The sequence below is a fragment of the Mesoplodon mirus genome (genome assembly GCF_964341445.2).
Source record: "Mesoplodon mirus genome assembly, chromosome: 5".
Classification (NCBI taxonomy): domain Eukaryota; kingdom Metazoa; phylum Chordata; class Mammalia; order Artiodactyla; family Ziphiidae; genus Mesoplodon; species Mesoplodon mirus.
Window position 1 is genome coordinate 133,284,971 of NC_138980.1, and position 17,118 is coordinate 133,302,088.

The 17,118-nt window shown below is 35.9% G+C and overlaps 1 protein-coding gene across 2 annotated transcripts in view; it reads right to left on the minus strand.

Moving 5' to 3' along the window:
• Positions 1-17,118, minus strand: part of RNF180 (ring finger protein 180) — a 273,564-nt gene that overhangs the window by 46,052 nt on the left and 210,394 nt on the right. For both annotated transcript variants that reach the window (XM_082624143.1, XM_082624142.1), the window contains one exon: positions 4,919-5,044. In XM_082624143.1, the coding sequence (XP_082480269.1) occupies positions 4,919-5,044 (126 nt within the window). The remainder of the gene's footprint in view (positions 1-4,918; positions 5,045-17,118) is intronic.

The following is a 17,118-nucleotide window of genomic DNA, read 5'->3' on the forward strand; positions in this document are numbered from 1 at the left end:
TCATTAAAAGATATCATAGAGTGAAAAGGCAAACCACAAATGAGAGAAGATAGCTGCCATTCAAATAATTAAAAAAGGAGTCAGCAGAAAATATTTTAAAACTCTCAAAAATCAACAAGAAAAATGCAATCAATAGGAAAATGGACAAAATTTGTAAAGAAATTTCACAGATGAAGGAATTCTATAACTAATACACATATAAAGTTATTTTCAATCCCTACTGGTAATTAGAGAAAGTGAAATTAAATCCCCAGTGAGATATCATTTTATACCTATCAGACTGGCAAAATCTAAAGGACTGAAAACATCAAATGTGGTAAACAAAGTTGGTGATAGATCAGCAGTCATTTAGGAAAATGGTTTGGTTTAGGTAGTCAAATTAAAGATGTGTTTTTCTTATGACCCAGCTGTTTGCTACTGGCATTTATTCTAGAGGAACTCTTATGCTTCAGGAGAGATGAAAATAATATTTATAGCAGTGTTGTTTATAAACAAAAAATGGGAAAACTCAGTTGTTCATCAACAGGAGAATATATAAATTGTACCATATTCACATAGTGGGTGATAGTACAGCAGTAAAAATAAATGAATGTGGCTACGCTCACTGAAAAGACAAATCCAAGAAACATAATGCTGAGTGAAAAAGCAAATATAGAATACATACATTGCTACCCCTGCAAAAGTTCAAAGACAAGCAAAATTAAATAACATTGATTAAGTATACATATGTATACTTACTTGTGCAAAGAAATGATAAATACAAAATTCGGGGGAGGCAGGAAGCAAACAAAGAAGTACAGAAGATGCTTCGGTAATACTGGTAATTGAGTCTGGTTTGTGATTAAAATCCTATGTGTGGCTTTTCAGGCCTGACCATAGGCAATTATGGAGGCTTTACCTGGTAGGCATCACAGAAGAAAGCTGTCCCCCACACCAGATTTGGTGTAAAGCCAGTGCATTACAATCTCTGAAGGAGCTGCAATCAAGGTCTCAGGCCTCTGGCCTGTGATGCTCTTTCATATATTTACGTTCCTCAGCACCTGCATTCCTGAGTCCTTTATCTGAGGGCTTCGGCAGAGGGCTTCTTCTGGATCTCTGCTGAGACCTCTTTAGAGGGGTATTAGGGAGAAACCTTAAAGATACTTTTCCCCACTCTGAATTAGTACCCAGTACTTTTCCACTCCTAGTCTTCCCTTCTTCCCCCCATCAAAAATAAAACCCCAACACACACACATATACACCCCTCAGGGCCCATGAAAGTGCCAAGGCCTTTTGTTCGGGGCCTCCTCAACAGTAAGATTACCCCCACATCTGTCCTGGTCCACCTGACCCTGGATGAGTGCACTGTTCCATGGGGGAAAATAGAATACTGGGGGTGGGGAGGTTGGCATTTCCTCCGGTTTTACACTCTTGTTTACACCACTGTACCAAGTGATTAAAGGCTTAACTCTTTCAGTTTTGGCTGAGCCTTGATTAGCATAGCTGAGCTCTTGATAGTAATATATTGCTTAAGTTAGGTTGTATAATAAAGCTACTTTGAACCTCCTCCATAAAAACTTATAAAAAGTTAAAGTTCTGTGGAACTTCTATGGGGAGGACAAATAAGATTAAATCCCAAAGAAGCAAATATTTAATTTATAGCTTCAGTACCCCAGAGTACAAAAAGACAAAGGATACTGAGGGGTTATCAGAAAAGTGACTCATTCTTTTTAAAATGTGGGTATAGGGTAGAAGGTAGGATACAAAGGAATCTTTTAAAGCACATAATTCATATAATAAATTTTCTCTTCTTTGGTATGAAATCCTTTAAGTAAGACTGAATTTCACATTACATTTTGGGCTAAATGTAATATATTTTAAAATGTATCTATACCAAATCTATGGACAATGGGTTTCTATAGTTACTTACCACTTTATAGAACAGTAGGTACTTATAAAATGTCTTTAAACTAACTTTCTTCATTCAAACTACTGTATAAAGTTACATTTGTCCTTAAACTACTTTCTTCAAACCTTGAGGATTTTGTAATTCAATTTATCTTTTGCCTCAACCATACAAGGCTCTGTTTTTACCTCCTTTTGGTTTACATCATTGCTGTACTGATCTTACTGGTCTTCTTACGTAGAAGTCCCTCTTGTTCCCTGAAGATCAGAGTTCCCCATATCTGAGCTTCTCCAATCAGACCCCCCAAAAACATCATAAGGGTAAATACTAAAACTGCAGAGTAGTCCATGTTCTGAGAGACCATGGTTTTATAAAAGACGAAATTACATTTTATGTTTATACTGTGTGATCATCATTACACATAATAAATTCTCAAAGATGAAAAAGGTATTAGAGATTGCCTTGCCCTAATTTGATAATTCCTTATATCTATATAGTATAATTAGTTATAATTTAGAATGTGCTTTCACATCAGCTCATTTGATCCTTGTAACTATATTAATTAGGAATATATAATTATTACCATCTTACAGATCAGAAACAAACAAAAGAAGAGGTTTCTACGATATCCCTGAAGTCATACATTTAGTTAGACATGAACTCAGAAATAAGTATTCCTGTCCACTGTACAAGCATGAGACACTCTATACTAAAGCACGGACACTTTCTACTTGTCCTAAACTTGTGGGACAACTTGTAAAATATTAAAATAAAATAGTATGAAAGTGAAACATTTCCAAACTCATTCTATGAGGCCACCATCATCCTGATACCAAAACCAGACAAAGATTCCAGAAAAAAAAAAAGAAAATTACAGGTCAACATCATTGATGAACACAGATGCAAAAGTCCTCAACAAAATACTAGCAAACTGACTCCAACAATACATTAAGAGCCAGAGCAATCCTGAGAAAGAAAAATGGAGCTGGAAGAGTCAGACTCCCTGACTTCAGCCTGTACTACAAAACTACAGTAATCAAAACAGCATGGTACTGGCAAAAACACATAAATATAGATCAATGGAACAGGGTAGAAAGCCCAGAAATAAACCCACCCACTTATGGTCAATTAATCTACGATAAAGTGGGCAAAAACATACAATGGAGAAAAGACAGTCTCTTCAGTAAGTGGTGCTGGGAAAACTGGACAGCTATATGTAAAAGAATGAAATTAGAACATTCTCTAACACCATATACAAAAATAAACTCAAAATGGATTAAAGACCTAAATGTAAGACCAGATACTATAAAAGTCCCAGAGGAAAACATAGGCAGAACACTCTTTAACATAAACCACAGCAATATTTTTGGGGGACCCATCTCCTAGAGTAATGGAAATAAAAGCAAAAATAAACAAATGGGACCTAATTAAACTCAAAAGCTTTTGCACAGCAAAAAAGACCACGAACAAAACAGAAAGGCAGCCTACGGAATGGGAGAAAATATTTGCAAATGATGTGATGAACAAGGGATTAATTTCCAAAATATACACACAGCTCAATATAAAAAAAAAAAACCCAATCAAAAAATGGGCTGAAGACCTAAACAGACATTTCTACAAAGAAGACATACAGATGGCTAATAGGCACGTAAAAAATGTTCAACATGGCTAATTATTAGAGAAATGCAAATCAAAACTACAATGAGGTATCACCTCACATCAAAAAATCTACAAATAATGCTGGAGAGGGTGTGGAGAAAAAGGAACCCTCCTACACTGTTGGTGGGAATGTAAATTGGTACAGTCATTATAGAGAATGGAGTATGGAGGTTCCTTAAAAAACTAACAATAGAGTTACCATATGATCCTGTAATCCCACTCTTGGTCATATATCTGGAACAAACTCTAATTCAAAAAGATACATGCACCCCTATGTTCATAGCAGCACTATTCACAATAGCCAAGACATGGGAACAACCTAAATGTCCACTGACAGATGAATGGATAAAGATGTGGTGTGTGTGTGTGTGTGTGTGTGTGTGTATCTCTATCTATGAATGATGGAATATTACCCAACCATAAAAAAGAATGAAATAATGGCATTTGCAGCAGCATGGATGGACTTAGAGATTATCGTAGTAAGTAAAGTAAGACAGACAAAGACAAATATCATATGATATCACTTATATGTGGAATCTTAAAAAAAAGATACAAATGAACTTATTTACAAGACAGAAATAGACCCATGACATAGAAAACAAACTTATGGTTACCAAAGGGGAAAGAAAACAAACTTATGGTTACCAAAGGGGAAGGGGCCAGGGAAGGGATAAATTAAGAGTTTGGGATTAACATACACATACTACTATATATAAAATAGATAACGAACAAGGACCTACTGTATAGCACAGGGAACTAGACTTAATATCTTGTAATAACCTATAAGGAAAAAGAATCTGAAAAGGAATATATATATATGTATATATATATGTATATACATACATATTTAAAACTGAATTGCTCTTCTGTACACCTGAAACTAACATGACATGGTAAATCAACTATACTTCAATAAAAGAGAAATAATTTATTAAAATAAAGCTGAGATTAGCACCAATAAAATGAAATGAACTTAAATTATGATAATGAGTTATTCAAAACCTTTATAAGGAATACCAATGCTTTTGTCAAATATAGCTTTTGTCAAATCCGTTACTTTTGAGTTCATTATCTACATATTAAACATTACTGACATCAAGGCAAAGTGAATTTAATCATGAGTTTTTCTCAGATTTTGCTCTTACTGTATAGTCTCCATTTTTTTCATATGTACACCTGTAGCTTTCAGTAAGAGGCTACTTACCAAAATCCTTACTTAAAATTGACCAGTGAAGAAATATTTTTCTACTAATATATCTAAGGCAGAAAGAAAACAGCTTTAAAAAAGACCTTGGACCATGTCACCAGACTTTTTTTTTCTTTTCTTCCTTTTTTTTTTTTTTTTTTTTTTTTTTTTTGCATTAGCTTCCTTACCTCCAAAAAGATGGAATGCTTTTCTGCGGCTTGGTAGGGGCCACTTTGCAGAGCTGGATTTCTGAAAGCTTTGTTTTCTTTTCAAATATTCTTTAGTAAAGAATGTTTTTGTGGCATTGTTCAGTTCTAGGGTAAAGCAAAAGAAAATAGTATTTTTAAACATTAATTTGAATAAAATGGCAAGAACCTGAAAAATGGTTGTTGTAGTATTTTGATAATAAATTCAGATCTCTTTAAGACAGTGAAGACAAAAGTAGAGTCATCTTTTTTTTTAACCCAAGCAAACCTAACTCCTCTGAATTTGATGCAACTCTGATATGCCTACACATAGAACACACACCTACTGAGCAGCTCCTATGTCAGATACTACACCAGATACTGAGAACACAGTGATGAATGAGACATAGCCCCGCCCTCAAGAAGACTGCAGTCTAAAAGATGGAAATAAACAGGTAGACCAGAAAAAGGGGGGAAACGTGTTATGGGTGTAGCAATAGAATAACTAGAGTGTAATCATGGCTCAGGAGTGATAATGAAAAGGAAAAATCCTTAGAACTTTTTACGTCATAGTCTCTTTATTTCATCCACATGTGATGGGTTGACTGTTTAGACGCTAACGCTGCTGCTATGAAGAAGTTTAAAAGATGTAGAAATAAATTCTCAACCTTTCAGAAAATTATTAATGAGTTAAAAAGGAAAATATTCATTTGAAATAAACGAATACCAATCAAAGATCACATATGATGACATTCACTTTATTTTTAAAATTTTATTTATTTATTTATTTGTTTGTTTATTTATTCAGGCTGTGCCGGGTCTTAGCTGCACCGCGCAGGATTTTTTTTTTTTTTTTTTTTTTTTTTTGCCGTACGCGGGCCTCTCACTGTTGCGGCCTCTCCCGTTGCGGAGCACAGGCTCCGGACGCGGAGGCTCAGCGGCCATGGCTCATGGGCCTAGCTGCTCCGTGGCATGTGGGATCTTCCCGGACCGGGGCATGAACCCGTGTCCCCTGCATCGGCAGGCGGACTCTCAACCACTGCGCTACCAGGGAAGCCCCACCCAGGATCTTTTAGTTAAAGCATGCGGGCTCTTAGTTGTGGTCCAGTGGGTAAGGCTCTGCGCTCCCAATGCAGGGGTTCGCTCTCTGGTGGGGGAACTAGATCCCACATACATTCACTTTAAGAGTCTCTGGATACGAGCCAGTGAAAGCAAGGCATGATCCGAGTTGAACTGTTCGATGGAGAAGTTCTTCTCAGGGAGGCCAGTGTAGAGCTGGTTACTAACTGAGAAATAAAGTAGTCTTTCCATCAATGATGCCCTCTTACTTTCATCCCACAATTATTCCTGTACTATCTTCTCTGTTTCCATCCTTCAGGCTTTGAGCTTCTGCTCAAACCAGTTACATCAAATTATCTCTATTTTTCCTAATTACTCCCCAGGATTGATTCTTTCCTTAAGCAATTCACAGGGAAAACAGATTCTCAGAGTTTACATTTAACAGCAAAAGAAACAATGTAAAAAACAGACCACTCCAAGCAAGGGAGGTTAAGTATTAAACCCGCAACTCTGTTTAACTCCCTTCCCCATTCTACACCCAAGGGCCAGTAATTAAAGCACACAAGATAGAGAAAAAGTAATTTCATAGTCTGTGTACTCATTGTGTATGCTGGAGGTTGTTATGGCTAGTGAATGTTTTATCCTTCATATGTTCAATAGTTAAATCATTTCAGGTTGGATATTCTCACAGTGTTTTCTGCAGCAGTGCACAGTTGTTTTATCCATGTCCACTCTGCCCACTGCCTGTGAAGAGCCCCTTAGTATAAGATGGTCATGGCACTACTACCTGGTTAAAAGGACTCATCAGTGCCATTCATACTGATGAAGAGAATGGAAGAGATTATCAAATGACTTATAACACATTCACTTATAGTAACAATTCTTGCAGGGCTTATCCTTAAGCAGTGATGACTGTAATTCAGGGTATTTTCTGAGAAATTAAAAATCCTATAAGTGGTATTAACAATTAACTCTAGGGCAAATTGACTCACAACTTCCTAAATGCCTTTAAAAGTAAGACCAGTGTGGTGGGTAAATGATTTCATGTGGGAGATAATATAAACCAAGGTGAAGAGTTTGCAACTCAAGAATTCTTATTCCCCTCCTTTCTCTTTCTCCTCTCCACCTTCTCCTTCTTCTGGAGAGCTTGTAGCCATGCTCTAAAATGGTGATGCAATAACCAGAGGATGCCACTGCACTGTCCTCTCTTAAAATGAAAACTTATTTGGAAGTGTAATTGATTTCAGTAAACCAGATCAAAAAGACATTCTTGTAAGAGTTGGCCAATAAGTGCAGTTTTGAAAGCTGGTCACAAATCAAACTTCTCTTAGAGGGTAGATGAGAGAGGTAAAAGTAATAATGATAACTGTGATACCTTTGTTTTCTAGCTTCGAGGAGCTTATTACACAATGCACTTTTAACCTACATAACAAACCCATGTGATTAATGCACCAAAGAAAAAAGGGTTCATAAAAATATTTATAATACCTACAAAAACTATGATCAGAGAAATTACTAAAATGTGCAAAATGAGATGGGAGATGTACCTACAAAATTTTGTTGAACATAAATACATGTGTCCAGAACATAATCTTATGAGATGTTGGAAGATTTTATTTATTACACTGATCTGAAAGGCCTTTGGAGAAAAGAGGACCTAGAAGCCCTTGTCCCTCCATTTCTGGGGCAAGTAAGAACTGGGTTCTAATGCTTCTTCACTGTGGCACCTTTCATAAGTTGTTGAACTTCTCTTTGTACTCACTTTCTACCCTATCTCTGGCAAACATTTATTTTGCCATAGCTATGTGCCTAGCACTTTACTGTTCTAGCTAGAAATACAGAAATTAATTAAATGTAATTCCTGTCTGCTGGGCATTGTACTAGATCACTGATTCCAAAATACGTGTCTGGAGCCTGGCTAGTCATCAAAATTGCTGAGGGCACTTGTTAAAAAGACAAATTCTAGGACCTTGCCCAGATATTACTGAAGCAGAATTGCTGTGGATGTGACCTAGGAGTCTGTGCTTTCTACAGGCTCCTTGGGTGATTCTGATGCACAGTCAAATTTGATAACCACTGGATGAAATGACCTTAAATCCTTTTCTGTTCGAAAATTACCTGAATTTATTTAAATAGGTTAAACCTTATATCACTCTGGTATAAACTGTACAAACCTTACCCAAGGATGTTGTTCTTTCTATAGAACAGTGTTGCTTCATTCTAGTGGCATTTGAACTTGGAACTCCAGGATATTGCAACAAATAAAATATTCAGTACTACCTTTCTCAGAATTATCTGGAAGAAGCACTGAGAAAAATCTGAAGGCAGACCAAGATGTAGGGCTCGGATTAAAAGGTGATAAAAACTACCTTTATCTCCTCCTTGGCCAACTCTACCTCTTAGGGAGTAGAGGCTTCTTAATACAATATACATTATAATGTATTAGATGTAATCAATATTTCATATCATTCAATATGCTAGAAAAAGACAAAACCCTGAATATCCTGGAAAGATTCTAAAGTCTCCTCAAATGGTACATTTAGTTAAATGTGGTGGCAGTACTAGTGGAAACAGCAGCATCTTTGCATGACACTGTCATAGAAATAGTAAATAAGTGTTAAGAGTTCCAGTCTTCTTGACTTGCCTGAGTGCAGGAGTCAATCACCAACTACATAAAAACATAATTCACATTATTACAGTGTATATTACCATGAGTTTCACTGTATCGTATCATAAAGAATAAAATAAGAACAACCACATACACAGCACAATTTTGAACTACAGGCAGTACCAATAGGGTAGTGTAACTCTGATTTCTGCTTTATGCTTAAATATGGGCAATTTTATATTTAAACAACTAATTATAATTAAGCAAATATTTGTTAGTAATAGTTTTAAGCATTCTGCTAAGTATAAGAGTTAAAACTGTGAAACAGGCATAGAACCTGCATTAAATCCTATCTAGTAAATAGGTAACCATTAAGTTATGAGGCAAGTGCCATGATAGGGTTAATTCAGGCCTCAGGGTCCTATTAAGGAGGGGAATATAATGAGTATTATTATAAATACAGGGCAGAGTCATTTAGATGGACCCAGTGGTATTATGTTCTAATTTAAAAGGCTAGGATATATGTGTCCACCCATCTCACTTAGATTATTAAAGGCCTTGTTTACCTACCTAAAATTATGTCTCTTTACTATGAAAGCTTTTTTTCCCCACAATTCCCTTCTGAGTCCTATGTTGTTTGATACATTTCATTTTTCACAAAGATGTAACTTGCAAAAAGATGATTTGACAAAAAGAAATTTGTAGGATGTTTTAATAAAAGTTAAAAAAAAAGACTACTTCTCCAAGAGTTTTGCATTATATATATAGAATGAGCCCTGATTTTGAGTGGAAATCCAACTTTCCTTCATTTCAACAGGCACTGGACATGCTTGTTCACAGGCATTATTTGGTTCCAGGAGATTAATGTACAATAAAGGTCATTTGCAAGGAATAGACAAGACTGTGAATGAAGAGTCCCAATCAGTGGGCATTTGTATAGAAAGGGAGATCTCTAACAAAACAATCTTTACCAGCTGATGCTTAACCCTCATTTTTTAAACATAGCATTTAGTTTAAGTAACCTCTTGTGAGATGATCTCTAGAACTTTTAGATTAGTCTCATCTCACTCTTCTTCTTTAATATGTTGATGTATATGTTTATATATTTAATATGATGAAAAATAGTAATTTTTCAAGAATATACAATCTAAGATAGTTTTCTTTGTATTGTTTTACAGCAGCAGGAGTAAAATTGAGTGAGGATGCTGCTTCAAGGGGATCTGAGATCTTTCCCTTACACAGGAACAGAGAAGGGCTAATATATTGACATTTGAGCTCACTTTACTAGATATCAATGAAAATCTATAAACTATCTTAAAACTGTCTTCAGGGTTTCAAGGGCAATGCTTGATCTGCACTTCTGCAAGAGGGGCAAGAAAGTCTCACTTGTAAGGGACCCTAACTCTCCTAGTGAAACTCATTTTATACCCATGTGAGTACCCAGAAAGGTTCATCTATGAGGGGAACACTACCAGTTAGAGAAAACTGGAGTCTGCTATTGCAGCTTGCATTTAACAGAATATGACTACTTTGACTCAAAGAAATATGAGTAAGATAAGCCTCAGAACCAACTCTTTAGACCTGGCAGGTTCTCACCCTAGAGCGGCAGCAAGGTCTCCTAGTAACTGCATGTCCTATGTGATTTGGTGGCAAGAGGAACTCTGAATGTTGGGAAAGAGAGACCAACCAGGAGTATCTCATTAATACTTATGAATATTTATCTATGTATCCTCTGAATATAAATTTTAACCTGATTTTCTTACCCTTTCCTAGTGAACTGTTCAAAGTTAAAATCTAGTTAGGAAGTTCCATCTCCAACTAAATATGTAGCCTGATGACAGAGGCACATACAACAGGGACCAAACCAAACCAAAAACAAAAATTCCATATTTGACACTTTGTCAAAGTGGAGCTATGGATTTTACAATATACAAGTCATTACAGTATATAATTTATGCTTAACTGATGTTAATATTTAGGAGCTCCTATTTCATTAGGTAGATAAACTATGGTTAAAATTTTATCCATTTTAATGTAATAATTCCACTTAATATTTGGCACTGCAATATTTTATACCCATAATTTTTATACCTGAATAGGAAAAGAGTTGTTACAAATACTTTAACCCTTTGGCCCAGGAGAAATCTGCTAGTACTATAAGACCTTCTTAGGTTAGAGAATTTATCCAAGCTTTCATCTCAGCCACCTTGTGTTTAAGTTGTGCTTATTGATGTCCTTTAAGACTCTGGAGCATTAAGAATTCTTTCAGTAACTGTTTCATTACCCAAGAATAACTAGTTTACCCTCTGTTAGAGGAATAATAAGGCCAAGAGGAGATCTACTAAATTAAGCCCAATTCAACGATAACCTTTATTGTGCTCTTAGTATGATAAAGACAAAATGCTAAGTACTTTGTACTGTTTTGATGTATACTGTTATTATTTTGTATTTAAAGTTATACTTCAAGATTTAGAAAAAGGCTTTTGAAAGCCTATGGATAGGGATATACTAGTGGATCTTCAAAACAGATAGTTAGTGGGAAGCAGCCAGATAGCACAGGGAGATCAGCTTGGTGCTTTGTGACCACCCAGAGGGGTGGGATGGGGAGGGTAGGAGGGAGATGCAAGAGGGAGGAGATATGGAGATATAAGTATATGTATAGCTGATTCAATTTGTTATAAAGCAGAAATTAACACACCATTGTAAAGCAAGTATACTCCAATAAAGATGTTAAAAAAAAAAAAGGTTATCACAGCATCCATTCTTGGCTTCAAAGAATCCATGATTCTCTGTCTTCTGTATGAAAAGAAACAGGACTCCATCCTCCCTGACCACAATCATATTTAATGCTGCACCTCGGTTTACTTCTTTATTTTTAAAAACTGTCAAGGTAACACATGCCCATTGTTTGAAAAGATCCAAATGATGTTAAAAGGCTTAAAAAAACCAAAACAACAATGAAGATCTATTCCACTCCCTCTATCTCTAGCTCCACTCACAATCCCCAGGGACTGTTTTAAATATTCCTGTTTTCAAGCTTTTTTCTGGAGACTAACCTCCATAAGTGCAAGGCAGTGTTTTTCAACACTTGGTTTGCAAACCACTAGCCATATGTGAAAGGATTTAGGGTGAAACTGAATGAAAAATTTAAAAATTTTCATAGTTACCTATTTATTTTAATGTATATTAGAAGAAATGTATAAACCGGAACATCAAATACATAAATTCACAAATAAATTGTTAAGGATGAGGCTAAAATAAGTATTTTTTTAAAAAAACATGTGTTGAAATGAAGAAAACCCTTAAGTAAAAAAATAATTCTGGTGGTATGTGGATACAGTAAAAATTGTAAAGGTGGTAGGAAAATGAAAGAAATTTGAGAAACACTGCTCTAATCATTATGCTTATTTTTCTATTTCTTTTTTATAATAAAATATATTTTTTCCATATATTAAAGCACAGGAGTGACTACACTAAAAGACATCATGAAATAGATACTCCTACCGATAAAGAATGAGTTTGTACATATATACAATGGAATACTACTCAGCCATAAAAAAGAACAAAATAATGCCATTTGCAGCAACATGGATGCAACTAGAGATGATCATACTAAGTGAAGTAAGTCAGAAAGAGAAAGACAAATACCATATGATATCACTTATATATGCAATATAAAATATGGTACAAATGAACCTATCTGCAAAACAGAAACAGACTCACAGACATAGAGAACAGACTTGCAGTTGCCAAGGGGGAAGGGGGTGGAGGAGGGAAGGACTGGGAGTTTGGGATTAGCAGATATAAACTATTATATATAGGATGGATAAACAACAAGGTCCTAGTATAAAGCATAGGGAATTATATTCAATATCCTGGGATAAACCCATAATGGAAAAGAATATAAAAAAAAAAGAATGTCTGTGTATAACTGAGTCACTTTGCTGTACAGCAGAGACAGGCACAGCATTGTAAATCCACTATACCTCAATAAAAAAAAATGAAGAAGTTTGGATTTTGGAGGCAGTGATGATCTGTACAAGATGAACAGAAAAATGAAAAAGTTGAGGCATGGATGAATGCAAGAACAAAACCACTATTAGCATAAGAATTAACAGACCAGACTTTTTGGTATAGAATAAGAGAAAGTACGAAATGCCGTTAATGGGAACAGGGACAATAGAACAAGACCAATTACAGGTTGTCACAGTGGATAAAAAGAGGAAGTGTGATGTTCTTTTGGATGAGCTGTATGTCCTGGATAAAGCCCAGCAGGACATCTAAAAGTCAGACAGAATACAGGATAATTCATCACTGTGTGGGACTGGCCCAAACACTGCAGGATGTCTGTCATCCCTACCCCTGCTGACTAGATGCCAGTAGCATCCTCCTATTATTGTGACAGCCAAAATATCCCTGGTGAAAAATATCATAAGCCTGCTTTATGCTTAAAATCCTAGATTAGGTTAAATGTCATTTCTTTACTTAGGGACTTCTACACACAAGGTGAGGACTTAGCCAGTTTCTTTTCCTTTTTTTCCAATGGAGTTCACCAGCACTTCTGCTTATCAGCATCTAGTTCCACCATGTAAAGGCACAAGCGTAGTGGCATGGGGTGGGTGGTCAAAAAGGAGACAGATGTTGAATGGAGGAAAATAGTGGAACAAGGGTAGAAATCTTCCTTGCTGAGGTATGGGTACATCTGAATGAGGTGAGAGCAGTGAGTGACTTCACAATTGAGAGTTTAGTTGTACTGACCCTGTGGCTCCCTATGCTGTACCTGAGACACTTGTATCTTCCATATGAGCATGGGCTGGGATCCCTGAACAATGAACACTGAGTCTATCGTAGGACTGCCCATACCAGTGTTCTCCAGAGTCAGTCCACAATAGGGGCAGTGACATGCTTGGTTTGAAGGCTTCAGTCATAAAGTCAATTCAAGAAAATATGATGCCTTCCCTCACAACGAAACCATAATCTCCTTGGCTGAGGGATTCCTCCCCCCTCACTTGGATGACTCTCTCTCCATTTAATGCTCATAAGACATAGCCTTTTCCCTTCCTCAGCCTGATGATGAAGGTGGCCTGCAGATCCTGTTATACAGCATGTAGCACCTCTCTGAACAGACCTACTGTTGGGGTGCTGATGTGGGAGTTCCTTGTCTGAAAGAACGAGGCTGTCAGTCAATGAATAGGAAAGGTCTTCCGTATCCAGAGGTCTTTCTCCTCAGCTCTGCCCATCCTGGATTCTTTTTCATCTCCACAGACAAAAGAACTCTAATTAACACCAGAACTTTTTTCCAATCTCACAAGCAGGCTTAGAGTCTTCCATGTGCAAAAATTATTCTGCTGTTTTCCAAAGTGACTTTGCCATTTTATACTCCAACCAGCAATGTATGCGTTCCAATTTCTCCATATCCTTGTCAACACTTGTTACTGTCTATCTTTTTAACTATGCCTTCCTAGTTACTGTGAAGTGATATCTCATTATAGCTTGGATTTGCAACTAATGACTAATGATATTGAGCATTTTTTCAACTGCTTATTGGCCATCTTTATATCTCCTTTGGAGAACTGTCCATTCAAACTCTTTGTCCATATAAAATAGGGTTATTTGTTTTTTAATTCTTGAGTTGTAACAGTTCTTTATATATTCTAGATACTAGACCCTTGTCACATATATGACTTACAAATATTTTCGTTTATCCTGTGGTTATCTTTTCACTTTCTTGATAATATCCCTTTAAGCAGAGAAGTTTTTAACTTTGATGAAGTCTGATTTATCTATTTCTTCTTTGGCTGTTTGTGTTTTAGGTGTCATATCTAAGAAACCGTAGCCCAGTACAATTTCAAAAAATATTTACACCTACGTTGTCTTCTAAGAGTTTTATATTTTTATCTCTTACATTTAGGTCTTTGTTCCATTTTAAGTTAATCTGTGTATGTGTGTGTGTGTGTGTGTGTGTGTGTGTTCATAGTGTGAGGGAGGGTTCCAAATTCATTCCTTTGCATATGAATATCTAAATGTGACAGGCTCTCTATGTTCTTACTGAGTATAGTGGTAGGTTTCAGTAGATTTAAAAAAAATAAATGTTTTTCTATTTGCTGTACTTCCTTAGGACAATTTCCATAAACATAAATGAAAAAAAATCATTTCACCAGTTAAACGGTTGTTTTGCTGGGGTGAGGATCCATGAAGCTTCTCACGTTACCATTCCAGAAATCTTCTTCACTATTTCTTAATTTATCAACTTTAAATAATATTGACTTCCTTCTAGGAGGATTTGGGTCTTTTGCAATATCTTCTTCCCTTCTCATCTCTCAAATTTTTGTGAATAATATCATTTTTAGTTTCTATATTGTCTACCTTTATTATTAGTATGCTTTCATCAGTTAGGATGCTCTTGGTGTATACTAATAGAAAATTTATTCAAACTGCCTTAGTTAATTAGTAAATTTAATATTTCATGTAATAGAAAATTCAAAGGTAGGGTAGGCTTCAAACCTGGCTGGCTTGGTGGTTAAACAATGTCATCAAGACCCCTTGTTCATTTCTTTCCTTAGTTTTATTATCCAAAATAAAGACTTTATACTAACCTGGTTCCCCACTTGCTCATAAGATGGCTGCCAGTAATTATCCCTATCACACACCTTCTTGTTTATGTCCAATGGGGAAGAAACTAGCTTTTCCATTCATGTCTTAAGAGTAAAGGCAAATTTTAGTCTCACCTCATCACTCAGAACTGAAACACATGCCCATTTATGAACCTATCACTGGCAAAAGGAATAGATTACCAAAAAGCCAAAGATGGGTTCATCTACCCAAGAGCCACCTGGCCTATGCTGAGGGAGTTAAATACTGGAATAAAACTCAGGGTATGTTAGGAAGAAAGATGTAATGGATACAAATTAGCAACCAATAATGTCTACTACATATTTTTTCGTATGTTTTTCTGTTAACTTTTTTTTCCCATATTTGCTAGTTTTATTTATTTATTTAACTTTTTTAAAAAACGTCTTTATTGGAGTATAATTGCTTTACAATGGTGTGTTAGTTTCTGCTTGATAACAAAGTGCATCAGCTATACATATACATATATCCCCATATCTCCTCCTTCTTGCGTCTCCCTCCCACCCTCCCTATCCCACCCCTCTAGGTGGTCACAAAGCACCAAGCTGATCTCCCATGCTATGCAGCTGCTTCCCACTAGCTATCTATTTTACATTTGGTAGTGTATATATGTCCATGCCACTCTGTTAACTTTTGACAGTATTATCTTGACCTCCACTAACAAATGATATTAATGCCTTCTACCCTGTCTTCTATATATTCTCTCCCACTTCAAATCCTCAACTTCTAGTGTATCAAGTACTTTATCAAGATCACATCTAACAGTGTTAAGAAATTTAAGCAAAATTGCATTAAATACTGAATGTTATATTGAGAGTGGTTTAAATCATTATTTTCCTAAGCACACTCTATGGAATAAATCTGGAAGGAATTTCATCATAACTCTATCCACTGAATTACTCTAAACTACAACTAACCCCTTATTCATTTGCCAAATATCTTCAGTTCCTTTAGAAAATGACAACCTTCCCACTTTAATCTTTGATAATAACTGTCCCCTGGTTTTTACACAATTGGAATGGTGACATTAGGTAGCTGAGATGATTAATTCATTTACTTAATAAATAACTCTCAGGGTTCAGTAAACTTAACAGAATAGTGTAAGATTGGAAACTGACTTTCTCCCAAAATATCAACAAAAGCAGCTGAAACCAGAAGAGGAAAAAAATCCCATTTACAATTGCAGCAACAAAAATATACAGGCATAGGGCTTCCCTGGTGGCGCAGTGGTTGAGAGTCCGCCTGCCGATGCAGGGGACATGGGTTCGTGCCCCGGTCTGGGAGGATCCCACATGCCGTGGAGCGGCTGGTCCCGTGAGCCATGGCCGCTGAGCCTGCGCGCCCGGAGCCTGTGCTCCGCAATGGGAGAGGCCACAACAGTGAGAGGCCCGAGTACCGAAAAAAAAAAAAAAAATATATATATATATATACATACAGGCATAAAGCTAATAAGAATTTTGCTGTGCCATTTGAAAGGAAATTACGAAATGTTATTGAGAGGCAATATACTTTCAATATTATAACAATGTTATAATATTATAACAATATTATAAAAATGTCAATCAAAAATGTGAATTATTCCCCAACTTATAAAATTAATTCACTTGTGAGTTATTAAAACATAAAGCTAGAATAATTATAAGACTGAAGTAATGGTATAGGACAAGATAGAAATATGAATGGAAAAGAACAGCTGCCAAAAAACACAGAAACATTTTAGTAATTATCTTCATTACCTAAAAAAGGCAGTTCAATCAGCATAGAAAAAAATGAATTGTTCAATAAATGTTAGTGGGATATATGCTTACAGACACGGAATAAAGGGACTATATATATTTTTAAATTATGACTTAAGCTGTTTATTCTTTCTAAATTAGTAGAAAACTATTTTGCAAGATTTATTATT